General features: G+C 48.4%; 1 protein-coding gene across 1 annotated transcript in view; it reads right to left on the bottom strand.

Moving 5' to 3' along the window:
- Positions 1 to 1,917: 1,917 nt before the first annotated feature.
- Positions 1,918 to 13,914, bottom strand: part of LOC117209873 (homeobox protein abdominal-B-like) — a 75,217-nt gene continuing 63,220 nt past the window's right edge. Inside the window, exons 6-7 of the mRNA XM_033452317.1 lie at positions 7,064 to 8,040; positions 1,918 to 2,427 (exon numbers count right to left, since the gene is read on the bottom strand). Of these exons, the coding sequence (XP_033308208.1) occupies positions 1,940 to 2,427; positions 7,064 to 8,040 (1,465 nt within the window). The 3' untranslated portion in view covers positions 1,918 to 1,939. The remainder of the gene's footprint in view (positions 2,428 to 7,063; positions 8,041 to 13,914) is intronic.

Genomic DNA, 13,914 nt, shown 5'->3' with positions numbered 1-13,914 from the left:
GTCACTTTTGTCCTCGCAAGTCGCTGCATCGAGAACTACGAACGGGCCCAGTCTTAATTTCTCACTTTGATCTCTCTGATTTCTATTAACGATTCCCTAGCTGATGGCCTCCCGCAGGATGAAACGAACATGAAGTACAGAAGTTATCTACAAAGATCTAGAGTTTAGATCTAAATCGTTTCACCCTGTTGCAAGCCGTCAGCGATCGAACGAACATGCGCAAATCGAATTCGCTAATGTTTATCGGGATAGTACAGAATCGGAAATCGGCCTACGTCCCACTGTTCGGTTGAAATGTCGAAAAAGGAAAGCGCATTGGATCCCACGGAACGACAAAGTACACCGGGAAATTAAGCTAATACCGGACAACGGTGGAGAGACACGATAATCATAGTTCGATCAAGATCGTCTCTGCAAATATTAGTATCTACCGCGAGATCACAGACAGTAGCGATCAACGTTTCGCGTGTCGAACAAATAAATGTAAAATTTAACAAAACGAAATATTCGAATTTCTTAACAACACCGCGACTTTCTCTATATCCGATAATAATTCGAAACGTACGCTATCGATCGAGTTTTTAAAGATCGCGCTTCTTCTTCGATACACCTTTCGATACACCTTTCGATACACCGACTTACCCCTAGGAAGAGACCTTTCCCAGCCGTGATCCTAGGCGAATCGCAGTGTCGTAACCATGGGATCCAATGTCGTCGTTTCTTGAACCGTCCTTGCGTAATTGTCACCGATCGATGTTTTCTTTAAATCGTTCCCGATGGACCGCGCGAGCTGAACAGTACAAGACAAAGCAAACGTACGATCGAGAGTTTCGAGCAAGTGGTACAGACCGGTGTTGAAGGAGGAGGAACTTCTTGGGAGTAAGGAGGACAAAAGGTGTTCATCCAGTTAGGGGTAAAGGTTGATGAGATGGGGAAGGACAGACACTAAGTGACACTAATTTGCTTTACTATATATATATGATATATATATATACTGGAGGAAGTACTACCGAATTACGAATTGGACAGATTGCTTGGTGCCGCATATCGTAATGCGCACTATTCGAAGAAGACCGACACCTGATACCGACACGCGGGAAAAGAGTCTGATGGTTGACGTTTCAAGGACGCCGAATTAGTCACGCTCTTCTATACAATAGTATTCCTTCCGTTGGATAATAAACATGGGTGACGATAAAGATGACGATGATCGGCAATAATAATAATAATAATAATAATAATAATAATAATAATAATTAATAATAATAATATTAATAATAATAATAATAAAATAATATTATAATAATAATATACTACTCGCGAAACATTATCTTTCCTTACAAGTGATAGGCAGTCTTTGAACAGCTGCTGAACAAATTTCGATAAGTGTGCGGGTACATATCTATCTATCCGACGTTGTCGTGGATGCCGATTTCCAGTAACGACGACGACGACGACGACGACGACGGCGGTGATGAAGAAGTTGGGTTGCAAGGTCGAGCCGTGTACGATGGCACGACTCATCCACGATTTCTCTGGGGGCGTCAAAACCTGAAGGATGATCTCGCGTTCAGGCAGCCAGGCCATGAGGCGTCTGATGAAGAAGCGCAGGATACTGCTGAGCCACGTGCGCCAACTGATGATGATGAGCATGTGCGTGAATGTGAGGATGAACGACAGCGGTGGGGGGCGTGACGGTGTTGGAGGCACCGGCGGCGTGGGTCGGCAGAGGCGTTTGAGGTTGGGGCGCGTGAAGCGTGTGGCTGTGACCTGTAACCAGACTCGCGTGGCCGCCGGAGTGACCAGTGCCGTTTCCAGTCCCGGTTCCGGTCCCGGTCGTGGTCCCGGTCGCGGTTCCAGTCCCGTTTCCGACGCAACCGTTCGTTGAGCCATGGCTATGATGATGATGGCCGAAGACGACCCCAGAGAAGGCCACGGGTCACTGATGGTGCTTCGCGGAACCGTTTGCGTGGTGCGCCTGCGCGACCACGTGGTGACTCGAGGGTGGCGCGTGTGCGGCGCTCGGATGGTGGTGGCTACCGGTCGCCGCGTGATGATTCGCGTTGTTGGCGTTACTGTTGTTGTTGTTATTCTGCTGCTGCGACTGCCGTTGACTGTTCTTCTTATTCTTCATTCGTCGGTTCTGGAACCAAATCTTCACCTGTCGCTCGGTTAGATTTAGGTTGCGCGCGAGCTCCCATCGCTTCTGCTTCGACACGTACGCGTTGAACAGGAACTCCTTCTCAAGCTCGAGCGTCTGGAACTTGGAGTACGGCTTGCGTTTCTTTCGTACCGTCACTTGACCGGTCCATTCCAGAGGGTTCGAGCTTCCGCAACCAACGCCCATCCCGGGTACGCCGACACCGACGCCGACTCCCGCCAGGGAACCTGCGGGAAACAACGAAGATGGGGAGGAACCCCACATCACTTAACACAATTAGTTTGCCGGTAACAAACAACCTAGTTGCTAGCTAGGAATATAGCCGATGAATAAATTTGCTTCGATATTGAGATTGCGCTCATCGAAAGTAATCAAATTTTCAGAATAATATATTCATACGAGATTAAAAAATAACTTCCACTCGATCCGTTGCTACTCGATAGCAATTACCATATTCTCGATCGTGCGTCCCAACGTGCCCCGGACAAAGAAAATCACCATACCCGTTTCTTTTTTCCGCGGCTCGTCCAATTATCAGATCCGTACAAGTCGACAGAAACGAGAGCAAATACATCGGTTCGTTGGTCGACGTATCGGCGCGTAACTATATAATACCGTTAGTCTTTGTTCCGAATGAAATCTCTATTGACACTGGTTACGTGTTATAAACCGAACCAAACAAACCGATCGATACTGTGATACCATCTCCCGATTTCCCGACAGATGAACCGATCTGTTTACCATTTGGAATTAATACTCTGAATACGACAACATATCCCGCTGACATTAACAAGAGAGAAAAAATCTCATTTAAAAGTCGATAAGCGTAATACTCGAGTGATCGTATATGTATATCCCAATATCGTGAGCGACGCTTTATTGATATTTATATAGGCTTTCGGAATTAACCCTTTCGAAACGAACCTTTTTCCCGTCAATAACCAACAACAAACGCGATATAATGATATTTAACGATTAAAAAAGATAAGGCCAAGCATATTTTTGAAATGGGCATATATAATCCCATGTGTCTTTTATAGTACACACTGTTTACACAATTTTTCACGTTATGTTATGAACCTGACGCTATCTACGCGAAATACGTTGCGAATAGCGGTCGTAAACAACTTATTCGGAAAGAACTGAAGTTTGCGTTGGCACGTATTTTTCCGATAGTCTCGAAGGGGTTAATTAATTTAAAATTATCTCTTCGCGATCGTGCTCCGGTCGAGGAGAGGGAAAACTGGTACAGTTATAGTGGATATTAAATTTTCCGTGAGAGGTTAATAATTGCATTTACTAGGTACGAGTTTTAAACTGGTTTCTCAGTACAGCATCGTAAACGTGCAAGTGAGGCTAATTCGATCTTTAAAATATCGAAAACGGAAGAAGAAAGAAAATCGTGATTTCAAATTCGTACGATGAATATCGACATAACGAATATAATAATTCCAAGAGATAAAAGGATCCCTGAAATAACGAAGTTTCTTCAATTAAAATTTCGCTGATTAAGGGGAATGCGAGGTCAGGAAATCGTGAAATTCACACCAAAAGCGTTTCCTGGCGCTACAGCGTGCGTTTGACGAATGCGTGTATTGTGTAAATACGTGAGGCACATACTTACACAAAGGGTTCGCCGCGACGCGACGCGACGCGACGGGCCGAGGAGCCGATATAATTGGACCGGGCGTACTAACCGGCCGGAAAACATGAAATGGAAACGCGAAACACGGTACTGTTAGTACATTTCCCGTCGTAGCCGGTGCAGCGGTGGTTCAAGACCGTGCACGAATCGCGCGATCGTTCGCCTCGCGAATTTTTCTATTTGCCAATTAAAACGTTCGACGACGATAACAACGTCCAACGATTTCCAGCAATTTTAAAAAAAGAGTTTCGTTTCTCTCGTAAATAATTTTTTTTTTTTAATTTTATGACAATAAATTCGGATATATTGTGTTCTAGTCGAAAGTAATAAGTCGTGTAATCTAAAAATTTATTTACGGTCGTGAGAGGTCAATCTCGTTCGTATTATACGTTCCGTCTTTCTTGATTCGCGGTACAAAAGGTACTGTACGATCGAAACATTGTCTTATCGTTCGTTGTTCGACGTAGAACTATTATAAAAAAAGATTGCCGATAGTACAAGTCCTTGTAAATTAGGTGCGTAGTAAAGGTGAGATATAAATAACGTCTTTTTGGAAGAGGTCGCCCAATGCTCGAACGTAGCGTGCTTGAAACGAAGGGATTACGAAAGCGGTCCGCCTGTCCGTCTATCTTTAACCCAAGTACGGACAACGATGGCGAGTAATCGTTGCAAAGCTACGAATGCAACAGCCTCGCGAGCTTGGCAACGTTACACGCTCGTCAGCCCAACTAAATTGCACTTTCCCACCTGCTATTCCCCTCGTTGAATCTCATCGACGTTATTCACAACCGTGTCTCGATTCTCAAAACGCTCCTATGTCCTCCTCGGGATTGTTATTTCCTAACAAACACGTTCCAACGAGGAATTTTATTAAAGCAACCGAAAATAGGTGAGTTTATTTACAACCGAAATAGCGCGATCGTCGAGAGACGAATAAATTTTAACGTGCGACGGTCGAACTTAAAGACTCGCTCTTTGTTATCGTTTTTTGAGAAAATCTTCCATCCTTCTCCTCGGCCATAACTTTAGAAATGTCTTATCGTAAACGGCCGATTAAAACATAGCAAGATCGGGAAAAATGTACCAAACATTTCCCACTCTCTTTTTTTATAGAGGCTGATTCGAGTTACGTCTCTCGATGCCAGTTCCTTCCGTTTCGTCCCGTTTTCTTCTATTTCGTTTAACGTACTTTTACTTTCGTTCGTTTTGCTACGCGAACCCGATTGCACAAGCGAGAGAAAAAGACGTATCGCCGAATAAAACGTTGGAATACGCCGATCGTTCTAACGAAGGTCGGAATTCTTACGAATGTGAATGCGCGGTAGGGACGCGTAAAGGGGCACACGGAGCTGCGGGATAAATGACGTATCGATTTGCGGCAGGCGTGCTACCAGCAACGAGCGTGTTACGGTTATCGCGCCAACCCTCGAAACAACCACTGTCCACGATTTACTGATATCAACGCGACGAAAGCTTTTCCCTCTCCGACCATCTAGATACGACTATCTATTGTAATTTCAATTTAGCAGAACGGTTTAACGCGAAAGACGAAGCGTTAATTTCGAAGGAGGACGAATCGAGTTTTCGATCAGAAACTAATCGAGTACGGTAACTGGAAAGATAAAACAACGGGGACGGTGTACGATCAAGGATGGCTCGCGCGATCAGATCGTAACTCGAAATATCCCTAATTAGACACGACCAAGGGGATCGAAAAGCGCGCGATAAATTAAAAAGCGAAACATAGGAGGTCGTTTAAAGTTGCAAAGTGGCTTTTAAACGACGAGCGCGCGTCGTTTCGTTGCAACCGGTCTTCTTGTGACGATAACGTTACCCAACCAGGAAGATGTTATCTGATCGGTTGCGAACGATGGATCGTGAACAGCGGTAGCTGTCGCGGTCTGCGCGACTTGTCCAAAAACCGCGCTACCGTTTGGTCGGAAGCATTCGGGAAAAGCTACGCGTTGAAGACGATGCCGCGACGACGCGGTCTCGTATACCAGACAGACGAACAAAGATAATGGAGCTGCCATCTATTGGGGGACGGTTAAACTATACGCGGCGCTCGTATTCTGTTACTTTGTATGGATCGCACGCCTGCGCGTGCACCTCCCTACCACGCATACGATTAACTTCGGGGCCGAGAGTCGAGAGGATCACGCGAACGTTATCTCGTTTATCGGGCCGAGCTTGGCCGTATGAGCAACTACCGTGTCTCGTATTTTCCTATTCTTTACGATTTCGAAGAGCCACGCGCGTACATTCCACCGGCCTCTATAATATCCTATTGCCCGATCAAAATCTCCAGCTCGTAGCTCTAAACCGAGCCAATCTTTCCGTTCTGCTACGACTCTTTGGCGACGAGGAAAATACGATTCGGTCGTGGCATTGAATATGTCAGCAGTACGTTTGCATATGTTTTCAACGCCGACAGAGTTCCAACTGGTTATGCAAGTAGCCGAGCAAGGACCTACGGACGTTCCGTAGACGTACAACGGGTAAAAAGATATCCAAACATTATTAAGAGATTAAGAGATGAAACAGGGCGAACCGAACGATGGATGGATACGCGAAAAGAAATTGGCGACAGCGTTTGCGAGAAGGAAAGCGAGAATGGCCGTTAGTAGGAGAAGAATGAACGGCTGCACGGGTCATGGAACGGATCAGCTGATCGGAGGCGCACGCCAGAGTTTACGAGTTACGGCCGCCAATAAACCTGCCGTGGTTCGTTGTTGCTCATGCGACGTTTCATGGGTTCCAGGATCCCGAGGAAAGGACGTCGAGTGGGGACGAAAGAGAATGACCAAATACGTGAATGAACGATGACTGAATCGCTAGTGCGACAGGTCAGGATCTTCGCGAATTTCGACCATTTAAATTTTCTCTACATCCCTCTCGATCTTACTCTTTTCGTTTCTCTCTCTCTCTCTCTCTCTCTCTCTCTCTCTCTGTTTCTCGCCGACTCGTTTCAAGGCCGAGCTAGAAGAGATTCGAAGCACGATCTCGTGACTTTTGGACGACGTTTCGTTTCCCTGCGGACTCGCCGGAGCACGTACAGTGGATGACCTTGCGTTTACGAGCAAACAAATTTTGCGCGGTTCGCGAGTTACGTTAGAACCTATTCCATCGAACGAAGAACAGTAAAATCAAGCGCGTATGTAAAGAACGTACGTGGTATACGTTACCTTAGTGGCAGATCCTACTGGAAGGAAAGAAGATAGATTAAAGATGAAAAAGAAGACAGAGTCGATGCTTACCTGGAGGTGGGTATGGACTGGAGGTAACAGGTTCGGGCGCCCCGTAATTCCTAAGGCCACCGTATCCGTCATGCGGGAAAGCGCCTTCGGCGGCTACCATCGCGGCAGTGACCCTTCCTCGGTCGTCCGCCGTGGACGGCGCCAAATACGGAACCCCGGCTTGCGAGTGAGGATGATGATGGCCAGCCGTGTCGACCGGATGGTGATGCCTAGCCGTGGTGTACGGCGCGTAGTTGCACCAGCTCTGAGAGAAGCTCTGATGACAGGAAGAAACGGCCGGATCCGTGGCACCCGTAGCCGCAGAGGAAGAGCCAGCCCCGGTCGAGGAGCTGGTGGTGGCGACACCGGCCGAGTTATAGGACTTGTAGTCGGAAGTGGAGCCGGCGGTGGCGGCGGAACCCGCTGTCGCCGCGGCTGGCGACCAGAAGCTGAGCGTGCTGGCTTTCCGGTTGTCCCTGGAGGATCCGGAAGTGGAGGTAGGGTCGGCCGCCAGATTGTAATAGGTCGGGGGATTGTTACCCCCGTAGGTTTGGTGATGATTGAGGGAGTCAGCCGCGGCTGCGGCAGACGAATAGTGAGAGTCCTGGGGATGATGGGGACTGTAACTCCAACCTCCTTGCGAGCCAGCCGAGGACGAATGGGAATGACGAATGACACCCGCTGGTCCAGCGGCGGGCGCGGCGGTGGACTCGACGCAGCCGACTTCGCCGTAGGAGGAAGCGGCTGGTGTGGCGGTCAATCTCTTGGCGGGTATATGGAGCGGGCCTGGCGCGCTGTTGCTCGCCACCGAGGAGGCGCTCGGCGATGTCGAGCTGGCGCTGGCTGTGGGCGCCGAAGGCGCGCTCGTAGCGGAGGAAGCCGGTGCAGCTGGCGAGGTCGGTGTAGTGGCTTGTTGATGGGAAGCCGGTGTCGATGTAGCTTGCTGTTGTTGCTGGATCGATACGAGGCTCGAGGCTGTTGGCGGGACCGGTGGCGGGCTGTCCTCGTAGAGGGAACCGTTCATCATGGCCCACCAGGTTACCCCGGTGGAATTCCCCGCTCCGGTGGCTGACCCCATCGGCGTGACGGAGCCAGGGTGGCCCACGCCGGAGCCGCACAGCGGCGCGGCGTGAACATTGTCGTACAGCGTCGCCGTCGAGCAAGCCACGTGATCGGCGATGGTGCAGATGGTGACAGGTGATTGCCGGTGTTATAACGACGACGCCCGGGACGGTGGCGATGTCGACGTGGAACGAGGGTCGCGACGCGGCCGATTCCGTGGCCGATCCGGCCGCGATCGTCGGCGTTGTCCGGGAGACGGTGGCAGCGGCGGACCAAGCGCGGGAATACCGGATCGATTTTTCACCAGTCGACCGGCAAACGCGATCGCATCGTCGTTTCACGCGGTCGCGTTTACGACGTGCATATGCGATCCAAGGACGGACACGAGCGAGCCGATATAACGTCGCCAGTAACGTTAGTCCGACAAAACGAGACACCGTACGCGATGAAAGAGCAGCAGGTAGAGGAGGCAGAGGGGGGGGGCAGAGGGCGGAGGAAGAGGAGTAGGAGGCGAACGAGGGGAAGAAAGAGAAGAAAACGGCAGAGGCCGCGAGAATGACGGCGACGCGGGGAGGTGGGGGAGCGAGAGAAACAGCAGAGCGGTAGTTATTCGCGTCGATTTTACGAGACGGTCTCGTCGAGCGTGGCCGACGAAATCGGCAGCAAATGTAACCAATGGTCAGGGAGCGAGACCAGTTGGAAATACCGCGGCGAGTCCCGTGCACAAATTGGCACGCGAGACGACGATTTCAAAAAGACGAGGACGGAAGAGCCGCGCGTTTCATCGTGTGCGAAGCGTTGCGTTGCTCCGTGGAATCGCGGAATAAATAAAGAAAACGCGTGCGGAAGGTAGAGAAGGCGCGCGGTAGGTGGGGATAGGGAAAATTGTACGGGTGTACGTGATCGTGCGAGTAGGGTTGGCGGAGGGTAGAGAGGGTGTGCAGCGACGCGGCAGACAGGTGGAGGGGTAGGTAAGCGTGGGGTGGAGGGAGACGGCACACGGCAATCCAGAAAGAGAGAAACCGAGGGAAGGAGAGACGAAGAGAACGCGCGAGAGCGTGAGCGAGAGCGACGAGAGAAGAAGACGGAGCGAGACAGGGATAGACAGAGAAGGAGGCGCCCAGGGGCGCGATAAAATGCGTAGCAAATCCGTCGAGAAAAGGTCCATGCACCACCACCACCACCACCACCACCACCGCGACAACGCGTCCAAGACGACGACCGAGGTTGATCGAGGTTGACGGGCGGCAAGCAGGTCGAGCCACGTGCAGAAACGTCGTCGATGAGGATCGGTCAGCGGGTCGAATTCCGATATCGATGTTCAAACGATCCAGCGATCGAACAGCGATGACGATGACGATGATCAGGTCCAACGATGATGCGCCACGCGCGACGTTGGAACGAACAAAAACAAAAAATGACACAGCACTCCTTTAGAAACGATCGTTCGGGAATATCCAGCCGATATAAATCGTTGCAGCTTTGTTATTTTATCAACGCGTAACGATATGCGTAACGGGCGTGAAACTGCGATTTTAATTCGGTCTCTTCTTCTTGCGATCAGTCGATCTCGTTTCGCGCGTTCCACGTAATTTCGCGATCGCCGGACGTTACCGGCGACGATGGATGCTCGAAACGATCAACGAGCGGTACGCGGCTGAAACATGTCGCGATCAGGACACTTGGCAATCGTGGTCTTCTCGGGACCGAGCACGTCACGTCGTCCGTACGGCACGAGCACGTTTCTTTCACTGCTCCACCGATCTTGCTATCGTCGTCCCGGTCCGGACCATGCTCGAGCTGCATGTCGTCCCGTCTCCTTCCTCAAAGGAAACTGTCACGCTGCTCATTACTCTTTTCGAATACACACGCGACGTCCACTTCAGCGCGCACTTCGTCTCCACCGGTCACTTGTTCTCGCCTTTTCACCCTATCCTCCTTAAATATCCTTCGATTTCGATTCGACCTCCTTCTATCCGACCGTTCCCGAGGCGAGAGGCGCGCTATCCACGAATCGCAGAAATCCCTTTAGACGTACTCGCATCAAGGATCACCACGGGCAGGAGAAACGGTATATTCGTGATCGGACCGAGTGGCTCTCTCAGCGCTCTTCCCTTTTTTTTTTTTTGTTCTGTTCTGAAAAGTCAGGTAACGGATCCCTGAAGAAGTATCGTGGGGTGCACGCGGCCTTAGATACCTCAAGTAGAGAGCTACACAGTCGCCGTGGAATCCTGGCAGGCAATGATGATACACACACGCGCGATGTTTACACACACTAAAAGACTCCCTTTCTTCTCTCTGGCCTCGCTGAGCCGAACTGAGCGTCAACTGAGAGCTCTGCCCGCGGCTCGACGCGCAAACGAGCTGAAGGCGACACGAGCGCGATCTCTCGGATCGTTTGATAACTAAACCCTGGACGGACACGTCTCTCTTCCCCCTACCACTTCGCGCTCTGCCAAGCAGTTAGCCCCGAACCCCTTTCCTACCCTCGTCCATCGCACTCTAGTCTGCCTCTCTCCCTTCTCTGCATCGTGCGAGAATCAGCCTGCATAAACGCAGCGAAACACGTATACGCGCGGGCCTCTTCACGAAAATCTCGATATCGCTCGAGCGACTTTTTTCGCGCTTGCAAGCGTTTTCTCCACTGCGAGCACGACTCTTGGCTAAAGAAAGAGACGAAAATAAAACGAATGGAACGATTTGAACCGGGTCGTAATCCAATCGTCGAACAGCAGGTGCCTCTTCGACTATCCCGCGTACAATTTTCGCGTCCCTTGGGTTACCACGAATCAAAATTTTCGCGTCGGTAGTCTACAGCGCCTTTCCACTTTTTTCGCGCCTCTAACGCGCGATAAATAAGACACGGGAGCTCGTAAAATTTCGTCCTTAACCAAAGAAGTAGGTTTCGCGTCTTTCTCTTTCTCGATCGTTTGCTTCTGTCCGATATTTTAAGTCGAAATAATTCAATTTTCCAAGACTAACGATTTCGATTGTTATATTTACGAACGCGTGGTCGCAACTTTTGTCGATCCTCGGCAAGTTCCGTCATCGAACACCGCGTCTTTTACGATACCCATTATCTCGCGGAATAACGACTAGCCGTTATCGTTGCTAAATTATTTGTTTACAATCATGTGGCTTCAACACCGAGTAATCGTTCGAATTGCCCGAGTTATCTATCGCCTTGATTTTTACTCCAAATAGTCGCTACACCTATTCGTTTTAGTTCAAACCTTATATTTTTCAATCCATCGAGTCCAGACTCAACAACAACAACAACAACGACAGAATTACCGTGATAAGACGCGAAAAGTAGCGAAAATATCGCGATCGTAATACGTTACAGTTCCATATCGCTAAATCAATGTCCACCAATTCCTCGTAGACGCGCGAACATAATTATCCTAATGGCCACGTTCTCCGACGTAACAACACAGAGAATTGATCGAAGGAGTCGCGCGAACGAATGACCGAGTCCTCGACCGTTTTCCGCTGTTCTGCACGCGTGACGTCACGCGCGAAAGGAGGAACGGATGATGTCTCGCGACCGCCACGATCTCACTACGGTGCGTGAATCGACGCACACGTTGTAACGACGCGTGTACGTGCACACGCACACAAGTGCCGACAATACGTCATGGCAGTATTGCAGTCTAAATCTCGGTACTTTTATGGGGCAGTAAAGTAAAACGGTCTGACAACAACTCCGGTGGCACATACGCCTTCCATCTGTCCATCAGGCTCGCGCGCTACTAGATCGCGCCTCGACGTGGGATGCTTCTTAATCGGCAAACGAATTATCAAATTATTCGAACGCCCGTTAGGTTTATCGGCAAATCTATACAACGCCGGTGTCCATCGTCGAGCCTTTTTAAAGCAACCGAGTCAATTTTAAGTTGCGACCGAGTAAAACTTTGGACTTTAGAACCTATTCGTCTATCTGAATCCATCGAAGAGTAAATTGTTCAGGTAGCTAGAATAAATATGACAAGTTTTCAGATAAGCAGAGCCAATGAGCAAGAGTTGATTCAACCTTGCGAAAACTAAAATTTCATTGCAATAAATGAAGATTCACCGTGCATAGTCTATATTTGGCTAGTTCCCACGACTTGACATTTTGTGTATATTAAACTGTACGATTTGCATCTCTTTTCGACGGAAGGGCAAAGGCCTTAACATTACGTAGCAACAAAGGTGCAGATAAAAAAGTCCTGAGTGAAAAGTGAACAGAAGGCGTATGAGTATATTTGAATAAGATACTCGACGTGAGTAAACTTGACATTAGAAGCTTCTTCCGACTATTTATGAACAGATTGAACTTGAAACTAGTAATAAACGATGGCGTTAAAAGGTGATCGAACCTGCACATGGATGGGGCACACCTGCAAATGGATGATAGCCTTCGGTTACGTAATTGATCCATTAGCGAGAGTTTATTATTGGTGCAATAACTCGCGAGAAATCTATAAATTTCTCTTTTGAGTTCCAAGGTCCACACGACTATGACGTTCGCGCTGACTTCGTTTCTAAACAGTCACGATCGTCCCTCGTAATCACGAGCCTCTAACGATCAACGTCAAATATCTCGACTTTGCGAGAAGATTACATAAAGGAATGATGGAACAGAATTTTCCAAGTTTTCTCTACTTTTCAAGCCATTCCGTCAAGCCATTCCAACAACTCGCTGAAGTAAATTTAAGAACGAAATCTTGTTTACTATAGGCGGTATTTAAAATGCAGGCAAAATTTCTGAGAATAGCATTCCTAGGGTATACCCTGATGTATTCTAAGGAAAAAGGACAATAGGCTTAATATAACGGGTCCGTAGACCTTTACGGTGTAGGGGTAATTAAGAAAGGTATATTTGCCTACGAGACGTCCTTACCGTTTGCACATAAAAACATAGCAAAAAAAGTTATTGCGAGGGTTTCAGGAGTAATTTCAGCGGATTAGAGTAGTGTAGAAAGCAGTGTCGAGAATTGTACCGAAACACGGTAACTAGGGTCGAAGAGACCATTGTAAACCGTATAAGTTGTATATCATTGTCTTAAGTTTGTGTCACTTAAGGAATAGCATTGAGAATTGTACCCAGAGCGGTAACAAAAGTCGAAGAAAACACTGTAAGCTGTGTATGTTGTATATCACTGTCCTAAATTCGTGTTATTTAACCATTGCTTCCTGTAAACTGAGAGAAACAGACGAATAATATCGTACTAAATAATTTAAATATTAAGTCGTGCAGTTAGGATTTTATTCTTCTCCTTGCATTAATATCTATTAGAAAATTAAAACTTTCGCTATCGGAACTAACCAGTTAGCGAATCTCATTTTATAAGATTACCAACAAAATCGATTCCCTTCGTATAACAGTCGATAATATATCGTTGCTTTGCTTATTCTTAAATAACGCACTACTTGAAGTAGAATATATCGAATCACTGTCTGCACCGATATCGGGGTCGTGTGCTATTGTGCTTGCGTAGGAAGTACATGGGAGGCACGAGACTCTCGTTCGAATAGAAGTGCGATAAATCGCGGGGGAGGCGCGAGCCACCTGACGTTCGTTGTACAGACGACGCGATCATGAATGGGCTTTATAGCAACCCGCCCATTTATAGGTAGTATGCGCGGTTTAGTAGCTTTTAGTGCGACGCAGTTGTATACAATTCTCTGTTTACGGCAAGTACGTACCTAGGAAACAGTACGTTATCGTCGACTTTTTAGCTCGAGGTTTCGAGGTCGGCTACAAGCAGCGAATTAACTCGTCTAGTCCGAACGAGACGTCGGGGGTGATCGTATCGCCTTAAAAA

This window comes from Bombus bifarius, unplaced genomic scaffold, assembly GCF_011952205.1.
Source record: "Bombus bifarius isolate JDL3187 unplaced genomic scaffold, Bbif_JDL3187 scf7180000007968, whole genome shotgun sequence".
In the NCBI taxonomy this organism is placed as follows: Eukaryota; Metazoa; Arthropoda; class Insecta; order Hymenoptera; family Apidae; genus Bombus; species Bombus bifarius.
The sequence above is the reverse complement of the archived record's forward strand: the minus strand, read 5'-3'. Positions and strand labels throughout refer to the sequence as shown.